General features: G+C 34.7%; 1 protein-coding gene across 4 annotated transcripts in view; it reads left to right on the top strand.

Moving 5' to 3' along the window:
• The window catches only part of LOC123312772 (inositol hexakisphosphate kinase 2), a 53,667-nt gene that overhangs the window by 29,394 nt on the left and 2,374 nt on the right, over positions 1–21,899 (top strand). For 3 of the 4 annotated variants that reach the window (XM_044897254.1, XM_044897255.1, XM_044897253.1), the window contains exons 3-8: positions 516–645; positions 2,173–2,293; positions 11,491–11,743; positions 12,984–13,189; positions 13,349–13,575; positions 14,804–15,014. In XM_044897254.1, the coding sequence (XP_044753189.1) occupies positions 516–645; positions 2,173–2,293; positions 11,491–11,743; positions 12,984–13,189; positions 13,349–13,575; positions 14,804–15,014 (1,148 nt within the window). Of the gene's footprint in view, positions 1–515; positions 1,654–2,172; positions 2,294–11,490; positions 11,744–12,983; positions 13,190–13,348; positions 13,576–14,803; positions 15,015–21,899 lie in introns of those variants that run through there. The other variant, XM_044897256.1, reaches the window with a different exon arrangement.

The following is a 21,899-nucleotide window of genomic DNA, read 5'->3' as shown; positions in this document are numbered from 1 at the left end:
GACCTTTAATTGGTTATTTATTTGTCCTATAGCAAATATAGACCAAATCTGATCTGACATTTGGATGTGAATCATAGGCCCTGAATAAAGGATAGCAGTGCAGAGTGCAAGCGATGGAGATTAAATACTCGAGAAGAGTGAGAGGCGTAACAAAAATCCATGAAAAAAAAATCATTTTCCACCTCTAAAAACAGAAACCTACCCCTGTTCCATAACTTCAACCGACTTTTTTCGTGAATATTAATTCACTTATACATATACTGCTCAGATTTTTTTTTCTCTCAATTATGTCTGGCCTTCCACTATTAACCGCGTTTCCTTCTATTTTTGAATAGCAACTCAAACATTCAAAACAATATGTTATTTCACGACGAGGCATATGAAATTTTCTTCATCGAAGGGAAAAAAATTTATGGAATTTATAAAGAAGAACTATCCCACTGGTAGTTCAAAATCCTATAAAATGTGCGTGCCGCCACGAAAAATATTTTCATCTATGAGTTTTTTGTTTCTAGGTTGGTGGTCATACTAGACTGATGGTTCTAAATCCTGGGACGATATGCAAACCTCTGAACTACAGGGAATTGGAATTCTATCAGAATATTCAAGAACAAGACATCAAAATGTTTGTACCTAAATATAAAGGTAAGCAGAGTACAATAAATCAAAAAGTGGAGCCAGGCAAAGACTCTCGATTTAGGATAGCAGTGCCCTCTTTAGATTTTTCTCCCAAATGTATACACAAACCTCCAAGATGATATCATGTTCAAATTCTTTTTATTGTCAAAGTCAAAACTGTATTGATGGAAATATGATTTTCATTTTGTCGATACGAGACGGTGAATGCTAACTTTGGAGGAAAGTTACAGTTGAAAATGATGTTATCTTGTACTATGGTTACGTTAGGATTCATTAGCATTGTACCAACATTATCATGTAACCTTTGTATAGAAGCTTTGAAACTGAAATAAATACTGAAGAAAAAAATAACTGACTGATTTGTGGTGCATGCTTAACACTCATAAAAACACCGTTTATTTTCTTGATAGAACGATTCTTTTGTGCCAGAGAAAAACGTTATTTACAATTCCCTTTTTTAGTTTCATGTATCCTTGAAAATTTTGTTATCTGTATATCTGTTGTACGAATGGATGATTCTGTTTGCAAATAAAGCATGGAAGACTATATTTACTATTTATATAGTTATTTTCTTGTGTGAAACGACTCCCAAATTTTTCAAAATTATCTTATTTTTCTTACTCATTTAAATTATTGAATAAGAGATTTTATGTTGGTGAGGTAAGTAATTTTTCAATTAAATCATAATTTCTTGATGAATATGAAGTCACAGAATTGAATTTTTCAACTCTGGAAGATGTTTGCAGGCAGGTTGTGTGTTTGAAAAATTTCACTAATTGTTTTTGCCTCTCCTTCAGTATTTTGTGTACTAGGAAACTTTAATTATCTGTTGAAGGATCAATTCTGTGAAAATTGTATGATTGACTGGGGGGATTATATTCTTGGTTATCCCAAAATCGTTTCCTTGTTTTATTGAGGGTTTCGCCTGCCCTGCCATGGAGTGGCTGACAGACGGACTGGCCAATGGCACCCAAAGCTACCATGAGAAAACGCAACTACGTGTCGATATAAGGGGTTTGTATGGACGATCCTCCTTTGTTACGGGTTGAAAAGAATTATTTTTACTTTTTCAAATACCCCCCGCAACATCTTAATCCTGTATTTATGCGAATCATTGAAATATTTTTATTCAAGAATATTCATAAGCATTTTTCGTTTCGAGAAATTTTTTATTATACAGGGTTTGAGATAGTTGCTTTATTTGTTAATATTTTAAAAATGTTAAAATCATCTCGAGAATCAATCACATTGTACTAAAATGATTCTGTGATGGAAACAAATCATTGTATCATTGTTTCGTTCTTCATTGCTTTCGCTGCTTCTGTCTTAGCCTTGAAATTATATCTGGAGATTGATAAAAACAAAAATGAATTTTCGATTAATACATTCAACTCTTAGAACTTGATAGATGCACGCCAAAAAAAAATTCAGTATTAAGGCGTGTATCGTGTATTCTTCAGAGATCGCCTCGAATTATTAAATGAAACATTGATATCTTACTTTCACTCTACATTGTGTCGGGAATTGTTTCAGGAGTGATGCAAGCGACTTTATGCAGTGGTGGAAAGATGGACAAAAGGTACAGTCCTAGTTTTCGAGACGATACTTCCAGGAATAAAATTGACCGAAAAAGGAAAAGGGAAGATGTTCTGAAGTAAGTATCATATTTCTTCATCATTCAAATGAAACGTTGAATCTCTTTTCCTGAGCATGTCACACTATGCTGATCCACATTTCGGGGGAGTAGAATTTTATTATTGAAGAGCGAATAGAAAGCGCACTCTTAAAACAACCTTAGCGATACAGTTTCTAATTAAAAAAAAAATCAAACTCAAAAATATATCTATTCCACATTTAAATTTTCTTATATGCATGATCGTGCGATTCTTTTCAATGAAGAATGAGGGCTAATTCGAATCTTCATTAACGGAGCGCCGTAAGGTTTATACCTCGGAACCCAGGGAACATCAATCTATGAAAAAAATAAATTTTTGCGGCAAATCATTTTTTGTACTTTTTTTGACAAAGTTTACCCAAAAATAATTGTTGCTTCTTATTATTTATTTATGAACAATCTAAATTACTGAATCAGTAGAGTTGAAATAACCCTCAGAAGTAGTTAGGGGGATTGAATTTGAGCAAAAATGTATCGAAAAGTTTTCCTCTAAAATCAATAGTTTCCGAGTTATTTGCGATTGAAACGTAGGATTTTTCACCTAAAAAAGCCACTTTTCTCAACGGGTTTCCACGAATAACTGAAAAACTATGAGCTTTATCGAAAAATTTGTTATGAACAAAATTGTAGCCTATTAAAAAACAAAACAAACTAGCTGTCAACGAACTATCTGAATGCAAAATGAACCGAGATATGACTTCTCTATGTTGAGTAAGAATTGGCAAACTACTGAATGTTAAACGTTCAACATCAAATAGCAGAAAAACGAAGACAAATGCGGGAAAAATTTATGGGACCTTTTTTGAAGTAATTGAGAAGAGCTTCCAAATTAACTGTATCAAAAATGAATTGTGCTAATATTGACGGAGCTATGACATTCAAAACTTCAGTATCGTTACTTTTCAGCATAATTTTTTTTTTCAATTCCCCCATCATTACCACCAGAATACAGAATAGACTTAATCCTTTTACACTTCCTAGCACTTGAGTACTGTCAAAGCATATATGAGAACTTAGCAAGAATGCAAAAATGAAATATTTTCAATTTACTATAAAACGGTTTTCGTTTGTTTTATGTAGCATCAAAAATTACTGAGTTATGAACCTTTGAAGTTTGCATGTTACAGTAAAAGTTGGCTTTTCCTATGCATTTGAAGATAATAATTTTGAAAGTGGAGTTCTTTAAAAAAATTTCCTTTACGGGAGATCATAGCTTCAAAAATTCTCTACAAAATGGTCCAAAGACCGATTCCATACCTCGAAAATTGATCGAGTTATCGTCAAAAAACCAAAAAAAAATTTGGAGTAATTTTCGGAATAGAGTTTTTCATTGATGTGATGAATCTTCTCCGAACACAAAATTTCACCAATTTCTTCCAGTTTCTTCATTGACACAAGAATACCAACAATTCGAAGAAACCAACCTTAGAAGTAAGTTGAGCTCTCACAAAAATAAATATTTTCGACCATTTTATATTATTCATATTCTGCAACGGAAATAGCTGTTCAAACCCTTCACCTGCAGTAAAAATTGACGAGGTTGATGATGATTGATTAGAACTAATTGAGCATCAATATTATGTTTATTTATATACTTTGACAGGAAAATAAACTATTACTTTTACTAACCTTCGTTTCAAAGAATTACAAATGAACGATAAATACTTCTAAAACTTTCAGGGATGGGCCATGATAGTAACAGAAATGACGATCGTTATATCCGTCTGGCACTTTTATGTGCCAAATGTGCTGAAGAGGCAGAATAACCTGCCAGGAAAGCATTTCAGAACTTCAGAAGTATATGTCAGTTTCATGTTGGCTATCCTATGTGATCTTTAACTCATTCCTCGATCATCAAGGTCACTTCACGATAGAAAGCGCTCTTCTAAAAGGAACATATTTCTTCTTACCCCAAAAATAAATGAAACGAATATTCGATTTCCAAAATCATAGGATCTCATTGAATAAAAGGCTTTCAAGGTCAGCGCCAAGGCCGAATTCATCATGGCATAGTGAAGAAAACACCTTGAAACTTTTTTGGGTTATATTTTCTTCAGCAATGTTATGTATTTTTTGTGCCGATCCATTACTTTTGCTTGTATCAAGTTGCGGGGGCTTCAAGGTTAGAAGGAAGGCATAAATTGAGGTCATATTTCGAAATTTCTCGCTATTTTCATTTTGTCCAAAGTACGAGGTTTCCAATGAAAAAAACGCAATAGACCTTGAATTGACTTTGAATATCAAGGTCATGGTCAAAACCATAATCCCCATCTGATAGCCAGAGAAAAATCCTGCAACTTTTGTTCGAAAATTTTTTCTCTAAAATGCTCTCCCGCCAAGTTATTCTAACAATTCCGATACTATTGTGATACCCTGTATATTTTTGAAAAAATTGACGTATTTCGAAAGAAGCAACGATTTCTAATGGGTAAACATTTTTATAGGGAATATGAAGAATCTGATAAAATAGATATTTTCCTATCAAGTGCGGAAAGTGATAATTGCCCGCACGAAACTGCCGTTGCCCGAACGATGCGAAGCAGAGTTCGGGTAAGCAGTTGAGTGCGGGCAAGACACTTTCCGCAAGAGTTAGGAACAGTATTTTTTCTACAAGCGCTTGAAATATATGAATGTATCCATTTCACGAAACAGATCATATCTCAGTTGATTAATTCATATATAATGACAGACGTAATTCTGCCTGTCATTACTATGGGTTTCTCATCGTTGACGTTCTATGCATAGAAACATGATAGAATTTAATTTACTCTATAATATTTGCGTGCGGGAAAAACCCCTGCTAATCCATTCCCGCACGCAAATGCGTGCGGGAAAGAAATAGCAGGCGTTTTTCCCGCACGTTTTGGGAAAGTGACTCTTTGCAACTTGGAATGCGTGCGGGAAAAAGGTTGAACGCGCACGTTTGTAGAAAAAAGTTTTTTTCGAAATCGATGCATGTTCTGTGGGTTCCTACATTTTCTCATTTTACAGTCTAACGTTGCCCCACTGCATATGATTTTCAGTCCTCGTATTCTCGATTATTGGGTACGACAATTGAGTACACTGGGTATCCGGCGAGGTATCCGGGGAGTAACTGTACATACTGTTATCAGAGATCGAAAAGGACTTGCTGAACTGACTAAAAAAAAAATGAATTCTGCTTCTCCCAGAAAGCTGCAATGTAATTTTATGAATTCATGGAAAAACTGAGACCATAATCAAAGCCAAACTTATCGACGAAATTTATTGAAACTTTGGAGGTTATTGACACATTCTGGGATCGAGTCAGAAATATATAAGTTATTTCAATAATGTTCCAGGGACGGACTCATTAATCCTCATTTGAAGTATCTTCTGACTGGTTGTCTTCAGCATAATTCATTCCCTTTAATTTTTCCCATTATGAATATTGTTTTAATATCTGGAGATCGAGCAGGCCATGAAATGAGTCGTCCCCGACCTATCCATCTGTTTGGGTAAGGTAATTCCTGAGTGGAATGAATTAGCTGGAGTACTTCATCACCTCTTTCCAGACTTCTATGACGGTCCTTCTTACTATCTGGCAGCCTTTCTTATTGCGCTATACTACTAAATCCTGCAGGAAATGTTTTGTCATTGGGAATTCTGCTTCTCGAAAATATCAGACGATATTCCCTCGTCTAGGTCGACTTCGGCCCTTACACCTACCATACACAAACATCATATTAGCATATTCTCTATTTGTAGAATTGGGCATTTGGAATTTTGATAATTTCATTAATTTATAATAATTCAGAACACAAGCGAACAAATAATAGCAATCTCAAATTTCAGTTATCAAAATGTTTTCATCATAGAAAATTATCATAGAATAAGTTTAGAGGCATTCAAATATCTTGGAGGAAATTCTATTTCTGCCTTCTATTATTGTATCACTAATGAATTACTTCATATATTCCATTCAAGAATGATTGATATCTCGGGTAGCTATGGAAAATCGAATTGGTTGGTAATAGCTAAGATGTCTAAAACACTACACTAGTGTGTGCACTTGTCACTTTTTGCAAGCATCAACATTTTAGAAAATCGGGGATATGGGATCAGTTTCGTGGCGGCGCCACCATGTCATTTGTTTCGGTCTATCCTTGTTCTACCAAAGGAAGTCCAATGATACTCCCTAGTTTTATTTTGTTTTGCGTTGATATCGAATATCGATCAACGAGTGGAAAAAAATGAATTGGCCCATTTTGTCAGCAGGATTTTGTGATTTACAGTTTAATTTTCGTTATGAAAACAAATCTCTCAATATTTCAACACTATAGAATAAGGGTTCGAAGGAGTATTTACTATTCTTCTTCAAGAAAATGGGGTTATTCAATATGATTTTAATAAAACACAGTTGACAGAAAGGGAATTTTCACTGTATCTACTCGTGCAGAATATTTAAAGAACAGACTCGAATAGATTGATGTATTTCTGATTCTCGATACATGTTCACAATTCAATTTGAAATATTGCTGAAGTTGCCATAAAACTTGGCTATATCCGTCCCGAATGTTCGTTCATCTGATTTGGTTCTGCCTCAAATTCCAACAACACCGAATTATTAGCTGTAGTTCTTGATTGTTCATACAGAAAACTGAACTTACCTAACGACATGTTGAATAAATTAATGTTCTATACCCTTTCTCGAAAGTTATACAAATTTACACACCAATTCGTTTATAAATACAACATATTCGTATAAGTCGTAGGAAAATATTGAAATTATTTTCAAATATCAATTGACAATGCTCTGTCAAATTCTAAACAGCGCTACCTACAGTGGGAAAAACTAAACTGATCCCATATCCCCACGAAATTTAAAACAAAATCGAATCAGTGAATACACCAGAGTTTTACGGCCGTTTTCAATAATCCTATCTATCCATTGTTTCAGTTACTGAAGATATAAAATGCATGATATTTCGTTTCTATGATCTATCTGTAGATATATTTCAGAATGGATACCAATGGTAATCGTCAGTAAGTGAAACGATGGATAGATAGGGTTATTGAAAACGGCCGTTAGTAATAGCCCATAAGTTGAGATTTTCTGTTGTGGAATTCAGGTTGGTATTGAGAGTAAACAATGATCTATATACCTTTTATATGTGGATCTATGTTCCGACTAAAGATAATTTGAATTTTTACTGTTGCTTATCTCCTTAATTCAATGGAACTAATTGGAAATATAATTGTGTCAATTGAATGCTGATTAATATGCTCTGAATTCGAATATTTCTTCTTTTCAAAAACCTTTCTAGGTTATAAATATATATTCAAATTCTGTGATTGAAACTATAGAAGTTATTGAAGATCTTTTGTGACCATCAGATATTAAGCTCCGTCTGGACACAAAAGATATTCAATAATTTCTACAGTTTTAATCACAGAACTGGAATATATTAAATATAACCTAGAATAGTATTTGTAAAGAAATTCAGAGCATATTAATCAGCATCCAAAATTGTTACAATTATTTTTTCAATTTGTACGATCAAATTAAGAACACGAAAAGCAGTACAAAATTCACATTATGGTCGGTCAGTGCATAGATTCACATATAGATCACTGTTGATTCAAAATACCAACCTAAATTCCGCAACACAAAATCTCAACTAATTGGCTATTACCAACTTAAATTCAATTTTCCATAGCCACCCGAGATGTCAATCATTCTTGAATGTACTATATATTAGCAAATTACACCTTCACTGAGTATTTCAAAAATATAAATGAGTAATTCCCATCAAATTCCGAAATATAAGTTCCCCGCTCCTAAAATATATTCCTATGTATTAATTATCTATCTTATATTTATATTTAGAAGGAAATCAACTCTTCTGTCAATACCTCCGAAAATAAGATATAATTAATACGAATAAAAAAATTATAACTGACCTCATGCCATAAAAATCATTCCCTCATATTTTCTCTCGTCCCCAGTGCCTGAAACATTTTTTATCAGATTCCTCAATTCTTCAGTATATTGAATATTACTTAAATATTGATATGGTAATGTTCGTTATATTTCAAAATTAATTTTAAGCCGCGTCAGAGTTATAAATAATAATAGGATTTCAAATATCCGCCCCTCAAAATAATGTAACGTTTTCTTCGCTTTATTAAAACGTCCAACTAATTGAAATTATTTATTCACACTTATAACACACAAACTTACTATGTCACTACTATTTATTTCCACTCGTATTTATTTCCACTAGTCGCTTGCACTGTGAACTATAACCGTACTGTGCTTGCCTACCTGCTCCTCCGCTGGGCTTATAAAGGCGCCGGAAACATTCAGGTACCTTCGCGAACCTTTCGCGATTCTTCCAGAAGGAAGCGACCGCCCTGGTTCTCGAAAGGTCCGATCGCAAGGGCCGGACTGGTTACAATAAAATAATGCCCTCACCTTGTTAAAAATATTCGATTCGTGGTCATACTGAACGGATTATATGAAAACAAAATTTAGTTTTTCAAACCTGTCAAGACACGAATTATGCTGCTATGGTCATTTTTGTTCAACTTCAACGTGGTATTCAGGTTCATAATGCTGTCTGGTTATGTATCCATTTTAAATATGAGGGACGACGATTATGTGAGGGAATTATTCATAACCAATAATCAGTATGAAAAAGGTTACTTCCAAAAGAAACTTGTGTGCTTAGGCTTTTTTGTTTTAAATTCCATATACAGGGTGTCCGGGAAACCGACGTCAATCCGGCACATGGCGTTAGCTCAATTTATTTCTGACGGGAATATCAAAATTTGGTTCTAGTAAGTGTCTTGGTTTTCGAGATATTGACAGTTTTGTGGAATTCGTCGAAATCATCACTTCGTTGATTATTTTCAGTACCACGGCTACAAATGTTGATGTTTTGTTGTTTTTTTTTTGTAATCGTATATTAAGGGTGAATCAGCCTATTCAACACGATCGAAGATTATCCCAAGGTGTTCTCAAAAAAAAATTTACTCGCAATATTTTTTTTCTCAAATTTTTCCACCCAAATGTTGTTGTATCGAATACTTTGAGAATTGCGCCAACTTTTGGCGTAACATGCCGGAATAGTTGGGTATAATTGGGTAGAATGATTAAATTAGGGTGAAAAAATTTGAGAAAAAAAATAGTAAAGTAAATTTTTTTTCTGAGCACACCATAGTAACCTTGGGATAATCTTTGATCATGTTGAATAGGCTGATTTATCCTTAATATTTGATCAGAAAAAAAAAACAAAACATCAACATTTGTAGCCGTGGTACTGAAAACAATGAATGGGGTGATAATTTCGATGAATCCCACAAAACTGTCAATGTCTTGAAAATCAAGACACTTTTACTTGAACCAAATTTTGATATTCTGGTCAGAAATGAATTGAGAGATCACCATGTGCCGGATTGACGTCGTTTTCCGGGACGTATTCCGTTTTCTCTGTATATGGCATGATTTTTTTTACTTCGAAGAGATGTTTGTAGCGATAAAGATGGCACGACGGTAGATTAAACTGAAAAGAAGTTGAGAAAGGAGTATGATGAATTTATAAGAAGATGTTCAACTGTTTGCATGTCATAAAATGTTTCCAATATTTATAGTATTTAAAGATTATATCGGTTTGTGAACAAAATCAGGCATCTTATGATTCTTGAAGAGCACCGTTAGAAGAATATATTCACTAAAAAATTCAAATATCTCACCCGACTGAACATAATTTTTTTGAAAGCGAGGTAGAATGTGATGAGGATGAATTCTTGCCCGACAGAATCTAGGGTTATATAGGTCTTGAATAGAATCTCAAGGAGAATATATTCACTAAAAAAAAATCTAATATCTCACTTTTACTCGACTTAGCATAATGGGGAAATCTCCTCAATTTGGGTTATTCAAGTTTAAACTCAATAATTATGAATTTCATTCATGAATTTTTCAAATACACCGCGGAAACTATTCAGAATCATTCTTTGAATATGAGGTTTTAAAATTTAAATCGCTTCGTTTCTAGTTTACGATTTGGCAACAGAGCCCAATAGAAAATAAAAAGAACAGCTGTTGATTTTACAGCCCTCATAAGGCGCGTACCCACTGGCGAGCCTCAACAGCAACCGGCCATAAGAATCCCATAAAATTTTACGACCTTCCTCGTTCTTCGCCTTAGAACATAGATACATGGAATGAACATTCAGTGCTACAAATGAATGTTTCTCTGTCTAGCGCGACACTAAGGCAGTGGCATTATATTGAAAAATTTATATACTTCCTAACTTCCTATATATTCGTAGGGAAAATTGATGTGACCCTGATCTCCGAAACAAATGTCTCATTTGTGATTGACGACACTAAGCAACTATCTCACTCCAGTCTTTGGAATGTTTATTTTCCATTCCATGTATCTATGTTCTAAGTCAATCTCAATGGAAACGAATTGATGTCGTTTATTCAAAATCGTGTGGCATATGCCAACGGATACTCCAGCCACTTGAGATAAAACCGGAACAGAGGTTTGTTGAGCTTCTGCCATCATATTTTCATTATTGCTGAATAACTCTGGGGTTTTCTTCTTTGGTCGACCACTTCCTTTTTTGCTTGAACATACCTGTTTCACCAACACATCGCAAAACAGTAGGTACGTGGGAAAGATTGATAATATGTCGTTGGAACATTTAATATTTCCACTCTCCTTCTATTTTCTCCCCAATTTTTAAGTAGGATGCAATAGTAAAAACTGTTTACACGTCCTTAAAAACCATCCTCATAATTTGCTGATAACCCGGAAAATAATAAAGCACAAGCTAAGAATTACGTTTAGACACAATATATCGACGTTTAAAATTCCACAGTCTAGTTTATGACAAATTTTTTTGAACGCACATTATTTGCACTTATTTTCACTGTCATATCCAAATAAGCCACTCTTTATTCGATTATAATTTTTCTTTATTACATATTCATCTGAACTCCATGAGGGGGGGCGCGCCATCATACTTTTTAGCCTGATGGAAAAAAACCGTAGATCCGGGGCTGCCACCGAGAAGTATTAAAAATATAAGCATTTATTATGGGTGCAGCATGTTCTACTACTACCAGCATTATTATGTTTTCTACAAATGAGCATCATCAATTAGATACGAATAATTATTATCAATAATGATTTTTTTAGAATGAAAGTTCATCACACTGGAAATCCGAAAGATGTTCTGAAAAGCATTTCCCATGCAGACAACACAAATAAACAATACTTCTTGATGCTTGAGAATATAACTTCAAAATTCACTCATCCATGCATACTTGATCTCAAAATGGGCACCCGACAACATGGAGACGATGCTTCGGCTGAAAAAAGGTCTAAACAAATGGCTAAATGTGCAGCCAGCACTTCGGCTACTCTAGGAGTAAGACTATGTGGAATGCAGGTAATACAACTTTAATAATGATAATAATAACTGTTCTTTAATGGCCATCGACCGAAGTCCATCGGCCTCACAACTTTAATTGATCCAAATTATTCGTTTCATCTGACGATTAAAAATTGATTACATTAAAGTGAAAACACCTAATAATAGTTTAAATATTTAATTCGACTGCATTGGTGTAATGACTAAAAATCATTTGAATTACCATATCGGATTGTTGGTTATCCCGTCTCCTGATACTTAGGATTGAGTGCTCCTGTAGAACTTATAGGCGCTTGCTATATGCGCCTATATTTTTCGTTGGAAAATCTGGAGTTCCCGAAGGGTCTATTTTTGGACCACTTTTATTCCTCGTATTCATCAATGATTTATGTGATATAATATGTTCCAAAAGACTTCTTTTTGCTGATGACCTGAAGATTTTCAGATACTCTTTCAGACTGTTATTTGTTGCAAAGAGATCTCGAAATGTTAAGCGAATAATGACCTAACTTTGAATCTAAGGTAACCCCCTTTGATTATGAGTCCTTGGGCAGGAGTAAGCTGACATACTGTAGTTGAGTATGGAACCCCTCTTAGGCGAAGTATATAATATCACCCATTGAAGGGCTGCATGGAAAGTTTCTTCAATTTGCATTTTCCCGAATATTATCCCATGAGAAACTGCAGATTTTATCTTTATCTGTGAGATAATAATTCATGGTCAGATTCTCTCGCCCATTTTGGTGTCATCGACTTCTAAGTACCCCGTATTAGATTACAAGATACCATTCGACTTTTCACATCAATGTTCCGCAACTCTCAGCACCACTTTTACTGTCCACTAACATCAATGTGCAGGAGTTACAATAAACTTAGAAATGTAGATATATTTTTTTGTCATTGTAAAAAATTTAGAGAATCATATGAATGTATCATATTTATTGCATTACAATATAATGTACACCTGTAGTTGGGCGTCTGGCATGTTGGATGTAAAAACATAAATAAATAAACGAAAGTAAAAATTAATACATGGGTATTAATTTCTCGTCCCTCTGAAAACATCGTTGCCAGTAGCCTGAAAATATAGCGAAGGTTTCCTTGGAATTATTTGAATGATTTTATTGCAGCTCATGGCCACTCCGATCTCAGAGTTTCAGTTTTTTCTGTATTCTCACTTTAAGATTGCGATGTAATAATTGTAAATATTGTATTCATAAGTAATTGCTCATTTGAGATTGGTGATATTGTTTTTCAGGTATACCAAGCAAACAATGACAAATATATGAAAAGAGACAAATATTGGGGAAGAGAGTTGAACGAGGAGGGTTTTCAAGATGCCCTCTGCACGTTTTTCGACAATGGTTTCGGCTTACGAGTGTCAGTTATAAGAAAGGTTATAGCAAAACTAGAACAGCTGCGAGGAATAATTGAAAAACAGAGTTCCTATAGGTTCTACTCTTGGTGAGTTCGATATTTAAAATTCACTTTACATTGGAAATTGATCCAAATTCATATGAGTTACAGATTAACAATTCAAGAACTTCACTCATGTACGGTTATAACATCTAATTTTATGCAAAGTCTTCGCTATGATTATTAATTAATATTTACAATTTTCAGTTCTTTATTGATAGTTTATGAAGGCAAAGTTGACATTCCGTTTGTACCTGAACATTTGGATGATTTGGATACCAGATCATCAGAAGATAACAGCCGAGAAGTCCCATGTTATTATGATGCTGATACAAGCAGTTCCTCACTTGAATTCAACTCAAGTCAAGAAGAAGTGTCCCAAGATTCACATCAAAGGAGTTTTGCAGATAGAGCTGCAAGGTGTATCAAATCTAGTAAGTGAAACTGAAATTGTAAAATATATATATATATATATATATACAGGGTGTTTCACAAATGATTGTATAGGCTTTCAGAGCAGATGCAGGAGATTTTGGTGAGTCTGAATCAGTGTTCGAAAAATGTCCTAACTATATTCGTTCAAGCGGTTCAAGAGCATCTTGTTCCATCCAATACATGAATGTAGGGGTTACACATTTGATTACATTGATGGGGGATTTACGGGTGGGGGGGAAGGGTGATAATTAGATTTTGAAATGGGTTGAATTCAGAGTAAACTAATTTCTTCTATTATCTTTCACATAAGATTGAAAATAAATGATATCTGAAGCTACAAATCGATTCAAGCTGCTTGTGTGAAGATAAATAATGGACCAGAAAAAGAAAGGCTAATGAAAGCTGCAGCACATTCAATATAAGAGCTGGCAAGTGTCAAAAAGAAATAGGGAACTTCGAGAAATCACATACGAAGATTGATGGGGAAAGGGGTATAAAAGAATTTCTTTGCGAAAGTGTAAATAAGACGTCGAAATGTATTTCCTTTTGTATGTGTGTGTCTGATTCCAGTCAGTTATTAATTTTTTCAAATAATATTTTTCTCTTTGGTATGCTAGCACCATCCTAGGGGGGCGCGCCCCACAGGTTTAGAAACGCTGCTTTAAGTCATATTACTGAGAATTTCAATCGAATTCAATATGAATTGACGCATTATTCGGAGTTTCACAGGTCCGTGTTTACTCTTAATTGAAAATTCCAAATGTTCAATGGTTCATAATATGATGATGCGAAGTGTGCCATTGACCCAATGGGCTTGTTCGAAAGAGCATTTATTGTAGATTCTGAGAAAAATTTCGCTATTCGCAAATTTGATGTACAGAGTGTTTTACAAGAAGTGGAATAAAGAATATAATTTTCTCATTCCGGACTTGCTCTATCCACAAGTCATTATGTGAAAATATTTGGCACAGGCCCATACTCATTCCCTGAAATTTTCATGAAGATTCATGGAGGGGTTCAAGAGTTATGCTGATTGAAAGTTTTTGACAAACTACATAAAACATCCTGTATCTCTTGAACCGCTTGAACGAATATAGTTAGGACATTTTTCGAACACTGATTCAGACTCACCAAAATATCCTGCATATGCCCTGGAAGCCTGTACAATTATTCGTGAATATGTATATGTTTTTCGAAGGATATTTCATTTTTCGATATTCTTTCCAGGTAATTTTTTAATTTCCGAAGAAACGGTATTCTTAGATACTCCACCAGTGCCCCCTATCCGAACTTCCAGCCCCGTGTCTGTTGATAGTTGGATGATGTATTCAAACAGCAGTAGCGATGAGTATTCCTCATCCGGAAACTGTAACGACGGAAGTTCGAATGAAGAAACATCAGACGTTGAACCAACTCCCCCATACAGGAGTAAACAGATGTAAGTTTTTCTATGAACTATTCTCATTATTTCTTTCTATTTTCAGTTACACTTCGAATTGATTAGAAAGCTACTTTCTTACAGTAGCTTACAGTAAGCAAATCGATTACTGAGATATACGCAGGAAACGCATATATCCATATGCCTAGAAAGAGCATTGAAATACGGCAAACGCACGGATGCGTACTCATATATAGTGACTAAAAGCAGTTCTTGTCGTAACATGTCTAGGTATTATCAATAAGCGTCTAGAACGTGCGGCAGCTCTGTGAGGCAAGACTCCTGAAAATAAGTCCGTCTCGAAAGGGGTTAACCGAGACTTGGAATCGACAAACCTTTTTTGTTCTAGGAATTAACCAATACGGCCAACTCGAAAACCACAAATTGCGAAAATCTGATACAAACGACTATAGAGGCTGAATCTTTGACTCATACAAATATTTTAACAGTAGATTCGTGGGGTCAAAAGAAACACTTTTTTCTTTACCATTTTTTTCGAATCGGCTCGGTTCTTGAACCGAGTAATTGGCTGTTGAAAAACCATAAACAAATGTTATTTTTTAGTTCTATCTCATAAACGGTTTTATCGAATTAAATAAATTTCGGAATATAGTTTTTCATTTATTTGATTAATCTTTTTAGAACACACTTACGTCTTCCAGTTTTCTCATTATAACCATTACGTACCATAAAAATACCAAAAATTCAAAGAACTCAACTCTTGGACGCCATCTAAAGAATATTTGAATGTTTTGTAAAATGAAAGATTCTTTATATTTTCCCGTATAATGCGCCATGTTCGAGTAATTTGAAAAATTGGGTACTTTGGCTGAATACCACTCCTATTAAAAGATCCACAGATGTGTAGTGTTACAGATTTTGTTAGTTATTCTGAAGGTTTTTTTTCCAGGAATGGCACAGTCCATTATGAAAACTTAAAATGGCTATATCTTTTCATCAGGGCCGAATCGAATGATATAGGAAAAAAATTTTTTTTTACCTCAAGAATGTACTGTTAAAATATTTGTACGAGTCAGAGACCCACCCTGTATGTACAGCTGCCGAGTCGCTCTAGCTCATTTAGCGTTACCCAGGGTGCACGTGCACTAGTACGAACGCAGGTTTCCGGCCCAACAGAAGTTGCTACAACCATGTTCTAGCTTTAACAACTTTCATAGAGGCTGGTTTCCAAGAAAGACTTAAAACATCTGCCGTATTTGTGGACCTGTCCGCTGCCTACGATACGGTCTGGAGAGAGGTGATTATTTACAAATTACTAAAGACAATAAAGACCATGCCCGGAGTATGGAAGGATCTATAGGTCACGGTTGGGTCTCGTCAGTCACAGGAGGGCACACAGTCGCGATTAGCCCCAAGAAATTATAAGTCTGTTCTTTTTTTTATGTCTTTTTGTAGATTAATTCCCGGTAACGGTATATAGCAATGAAAAAAAAGAAATTCATCTATGCAACTTTTGGAAAGTGTGAGGTTGGCACCCCCAAATGAAAATTTTTAAACCAAAATTTCAGGGTCATTTGTCCATCGTTGGTCCATGATTGTCCACTTATTTTTTATCGTTTGTCCAGGTACCGTTTGAGAGATGGAAAATAGGTTTTTTCGGTGCATTTTCTAAGCAGCTCATCCAAATTGCGAAAACGATGAAAATATCGTTTGTCCAACGTTAGTCCACTTTTGTTCGAGTACAGTAATAGAGTAACCCTCTAATTAATCACATTCGAGTTGGGGATAAATGACTGATGAAAAAATGACACCAACTCCCGGACTATCATGGGAGTTCCATATTTTTTTATCGAAATATGATTTTCTACTCCTAAAAACCAGTGAAAATGTCCCTCTAGTCATATGTCTAAAACTGACCAATTGAGATATTCATGAAATAATACTTCGATAACTCGTTTCAATCATCACAAACTCATAAATTATTTCAATTATCATGAATAAAATCTAAGGAATCAATAGAAAAATTGGTCCAAAAAGAGATGCTCAAAATTCTGACCATTTTTTGTTCTCGTGGCTCAGAAATAATATGTGCATTGCTTTTCAAATCCCCTCAGGAGGTAAAAATCCGCAAGGTAATTCTAATTAGTGGCTGAATTCATATAAAGATTAATTATAATTCCAAACGAGCTCATAATAGTTATTTGTGTAACCAGTTGGAAAAAGCATTATTTTTCGTAATGAGCGAAATGCGAAAAAGAGTGTTTCCCAACGTGTTTCACACAAAAGGCGATTTTTCGCATTTCGCTCATTACGAAAAATAATGCTATAAATATATGCTATATATGCTATAAATAATCACCTATAGGTGATTTTTAGCGTGTTACCGGTTATGTTACTAGCGGTAATTTGTAGTTATACCCTCCTCTACCGTCAGGAACAACTTTATGAATTACCAGTATGAATCGCAAAAATAAGATCGCTTATGTAGAATGATTGATCGTACTCGTCAAAAAAAAAAATCAATAATAACCCCAACTCAGTACTTATAGTTGAGACTGTTTCCTCTTATTAAACGCGTTCGGCAAAAGTATTAGTCTATGATTGTTTCATTAAATTTCAATTCTAGCATTGAACTAAAGTTCAATGAATTCTAGTAATACCTAACCTAACAATAACCGATTAGTCTTTTCCCTCCATCTCTATTGGCCGAGCAAAAAGATTTCATCCGGATACTTCAGATGTCGAACACGAAACAGATTTACCTCCCCTACATCCAGATGTAATTATCGAACGGTAATACGTGCATCAGACGGATCCGATGTCAATGCCGAACGCGTTTATTGGCGAACCCAAAAATCTAAACGCCGCCTAGCGGCCAAATCACTAACCTAGAAAGTGAGTAATAAATAGAGTTTAACTTGTTTGGGTTAGATATTTTCATTACATATTCGGTTACCAGTGAAATATATTCAGAAAATTTTTTGGATGTCTAGGAAAATGGGTATTGAAAAAATTGAGTGAGTATTTATATCAGTGTCATTCAGTTGAGAAACTATTTACCAATTTTCACTATAATTTTAGGTTAGGAGATATCTTTGTTCTAGATGAATTTTCTAGTGTTGACGATTAAGAAAGCCAATGTGAATATTCATTTCCATGATTTTGATAGTGCGAGAAACCTGAGCAGAAGAAAGTACATATATGAGATTAAATTTCTGACATAACTGAAGTTGTACATGCTTACTGGACTTGCAATCTTCAAGAAATGATATGGTGGGAACATTTCAAATGAAAAGTGGTGATTTGACTTGGAATTTCGCAAGCAGTTGAAAGTGATCAATAATTAAACCGTTCGACAAGAATTTCAAATTTCGTTAATGAAATTACAACTGTAGAATCAATTTTCAGGCGGTCTTGTTAAGTTGGTTGTAATTGCTGTAAAATAATTTCTGTGTTGGAATTTTGAACTGCATAATATGTTTTCATCCAAATAAATTATCTCAAATATTTACATTCATTTATTTCCACAAACTACATTATTCATGTAAGTGAGATGATAGAATGAAATTTTCTGGATATAAGTTCTTGTATAATCTTCATCAAGCGACACCAACATGTTCAGGAAAGTTTTGGAGGAACTCGAGCACAATCAATAACCCCATAATCATTCACTACCTTCACAAATATCTCGATAATCGAATAAAATCTACGAAAACATTGCTTTCACAATAGAGTTTTCACGGTGATTATTCATTTGCCGCCATGTTTGTTGACAAGTCGCAGCGCCCTCATCGGTAGTTGGATTCGCTATAAAATGGAATCGCAACAAGTTTTCTTCATCATGAAGACAATGCCCGATATTTCGATGGAATGTATTTCTAAACTAACTAATGATAGATTGAAAAGCTCTCATTTTGAGATACGAAAAGAATATTAGAGACCATCCATTCCTAATGAACACTGGATTCAATCAAAGATCTAATCTTTGGATACAATACCATGAAAAGCCATGATATTTTTTATTCTTCCAACGTTTCTGCTGAAAAGAGGAAACCTTCGCGAAATGAGGAATATTTTAGTTCTGAACCATAGATACTTGAATAATTTATTCATACTTATGCACAATGGTATTCGCACAAGTTATGTGAAAAAAGACTCTTCTGCACATGCATTAATATGAACATTTTCTGGTCCGTTCTGTTATACTGGTGAAACTTGATATAAATTCGGAACTATTTCTGGAATCGTGTTCAAAAAAACTGCGATGGGTTCTAAAGCAGCTGATGTTTTTTTTTTACACCTAGAATTAGGTTCTTCATGATGTACACTGATGGAGATCAATATTCTTCTCTTTGATGAACGAATGGTATATTTTGCCGGCCAACATACAGTGCCTCCAAGAAATCATTGCTTGCTTTCCATTGGTTCATGGTTTATTTCTTTCCATATTCCGTAAAATCCATGAACTCGTTCTTAAAAATATATTACACCAGGAATAGAACTATATAGAATAGCACTTTGAACACAATATAAATAAAAAATGCGATTTTCTCGATAACGTTTTTCGTTCAATCGTGTCATACATTTGACAAACAAACAATCCCTTGTCACCGCCAGGTGGGGTTAACTCCCTTGAAATGATTTTGTTCCTTAGAACATAGAATATTCTAAGTTTTGTTCGGGCAGAAGTAGTGCCATCTATCGAGTTTTTTCTATTTAATAGCAGCAACTTTGATTGAGAAAGAAGAAAAAGAATGAAAACAACAACAATATGATGGAAGTCAAAACTTTTGACGTAAAAATGTAAAAAATGATTCGAGGAAACCGTATGTGGCGGGATATTTAGCCAGAAAAACGATGAATGATATTATAATAAATGTTCGGATTGCTTGGAAGTAATTCAGGCTAAATGAAGCCAACAAAAAATTGGTGAGACCCTCCTGAACATTTAATACTATTTTTCATCGCTCAACTCTAAATATCCTCGCCAAAATAACTCCTTTTAATAACCCAATTCAAAATTGGGGAAGAACTCAGGGGGCAAGTAGATGTTGAGGAGTTTCAAGCCCAATATGAGGAGGTATTATCTTCTTTTATTCCTATAGATTAATTTTTCCAATCAGATGTTACCAAATCTACAAATTGAAATTTTTTTGGCGAGTTTCAAATCTTCTGCGCATCATTACTAATTTATGTCGGAAATTAAATTATTTTCGGCATAAATTTGTGATGGTACGCGACCGAAATTTCAATCTTGATGTATTGAAATTTGAACTAAATGCGTTGGCAGTTCAGTAGCCATCTGTAATTCTGGTAGCAATGCTGCCAAAATCATGCCGGCGAAAAAGGAAAAAACTCGATAGATGTCGCTCTATAAGGAAACAAATTCAGACAGAGAGTTGCGCATCTATAGGTTATCTATGGCCACCGCTTATAACGCTGATCGCGAGCTGGGTTATTTGCAGTAAAAACTAGTGACGTAGGATATGACGTTAAATCACTTCCCCTCGGTTGCGTTCACAAACTTACTGTGAGTAAGCTCTGATTACCCGAAGCGTTCACAAATGTACTTTCAGTTCCTCAGAGTATGCTCTTTTTTTTTTTTGGTGTAGCAGGGGGAAAATCTGCGACAGACGAACCACCCTCCCCTGGAGGGGAAACAGTGTGGGGTTTCTCACTCTCCTGAGCTCGAGACCCACTAAAAACCCTCAACTGCTTCTTGAATTTTGGTTCCGGGCATTTGCCTATAAACCGTTCATCTCTTGGCCGGTTTTCTTCTCGCACACTATCGTGCTGGGATTTATGTGTTTATCCTCTATTGGATTAACACTTTATTGAATTTTTCAATAAGTTTCTTTTGTTATTTTAATCTCTTTTTAATTGATCTCTTGGTCTCCTTCGGTAAATTCGCATTCTCCTTTTGTCTTCCTCTGGGTCGTAGTCCACTAGTCTCCTGAGTTCTTGATTCGGATGGTTTTTCGCTGTTTCCCCCAGTTTAACCCAGCTCTCGAGTATGGTTATCTCCGGTTATCTGCGGTTCAAAATGATGACGTTGAAGGGCTAGTTCATGACGTCACGATATTATAACCAATAATGACCAAAAGCGCTTAATGCAGTTGGTTATTGTTGGTAATTACCAATGATGACCAGGTTATTCGCTTGAAATCGATTAAAGATTATAGGTTATATATAACCTAACTCTATAATCTTTGACAACAGTAACTTCAGATGACATAACCACAAGTAACCGGTAAATCGCCTAATATTTTTTCTAATTTTGAATAGGATGTTGCAATGAATTAAAATTACCAAATTACCAAAAACGTCTTTAAAGCTTCTCTCGCAGATTACTTCAAAATCATCTAGTGACGGAAAAATTATTCAATTATTTCAATCCGTTACTATGAAAGCAAGTATCGTTATTAAAATATTTCGTAACTGATGATGAAATCAGTTTCGAAATATTTCACTTTGCGTAACTGGTTGCGAAAGGTAAAACGTTTCAAAACGTAAATGAGTAAAAAGTGTGACTTTATATGTTAAAAATGCATTTCTAACGCGTTATACAGGTTGTTCCAGATCTTAACAAATAAATTTCAACCACATATTCTACGTCAAAAATAAGCCCTACTGAGTCATATAAACGTGTGTCGAGAAATGATACCTCTCCAAAATACAGGGTGTTGAAAACTTTTTTGAATATTGACATCTGCTTTGTCTAACGGCCGTTTTCAATAAACCTATCCATCCATCGTTTCACTTACTGACGATTATTAGTAACCATTGGTAACCATTCTAAAATATATCTACAGATAGATCATAGAAACGAAATCACTTGCATTTTCTATCTTCAGTAACTGAAACAATGGATAGATAGGATTTTTGAAAACGGTCGTAAGAAGTGAAGTGAGGAGAGTAAAGAAA

This window comes from Coccinella septempunctata, chromosome 5 (genome assembly GCF_907165205.1).
Source record: "Coccinella septempunctata chromosome 5, icCocSept1.1, whole genome shotgun sequence".
NCBI classification, from domain to species: domain Eukaryota; kingdom Metazoa; phylum Arthropoda; class Insecta; order Coleoptera; family Coccinellidae; genus Coccinella; species Coccinella septempunctata.
The sequence above is the reverse complement of the archived record's forward strand: the minus strand, read 5'-3'. Positions and strand labels throughout refer to the sequence as shown.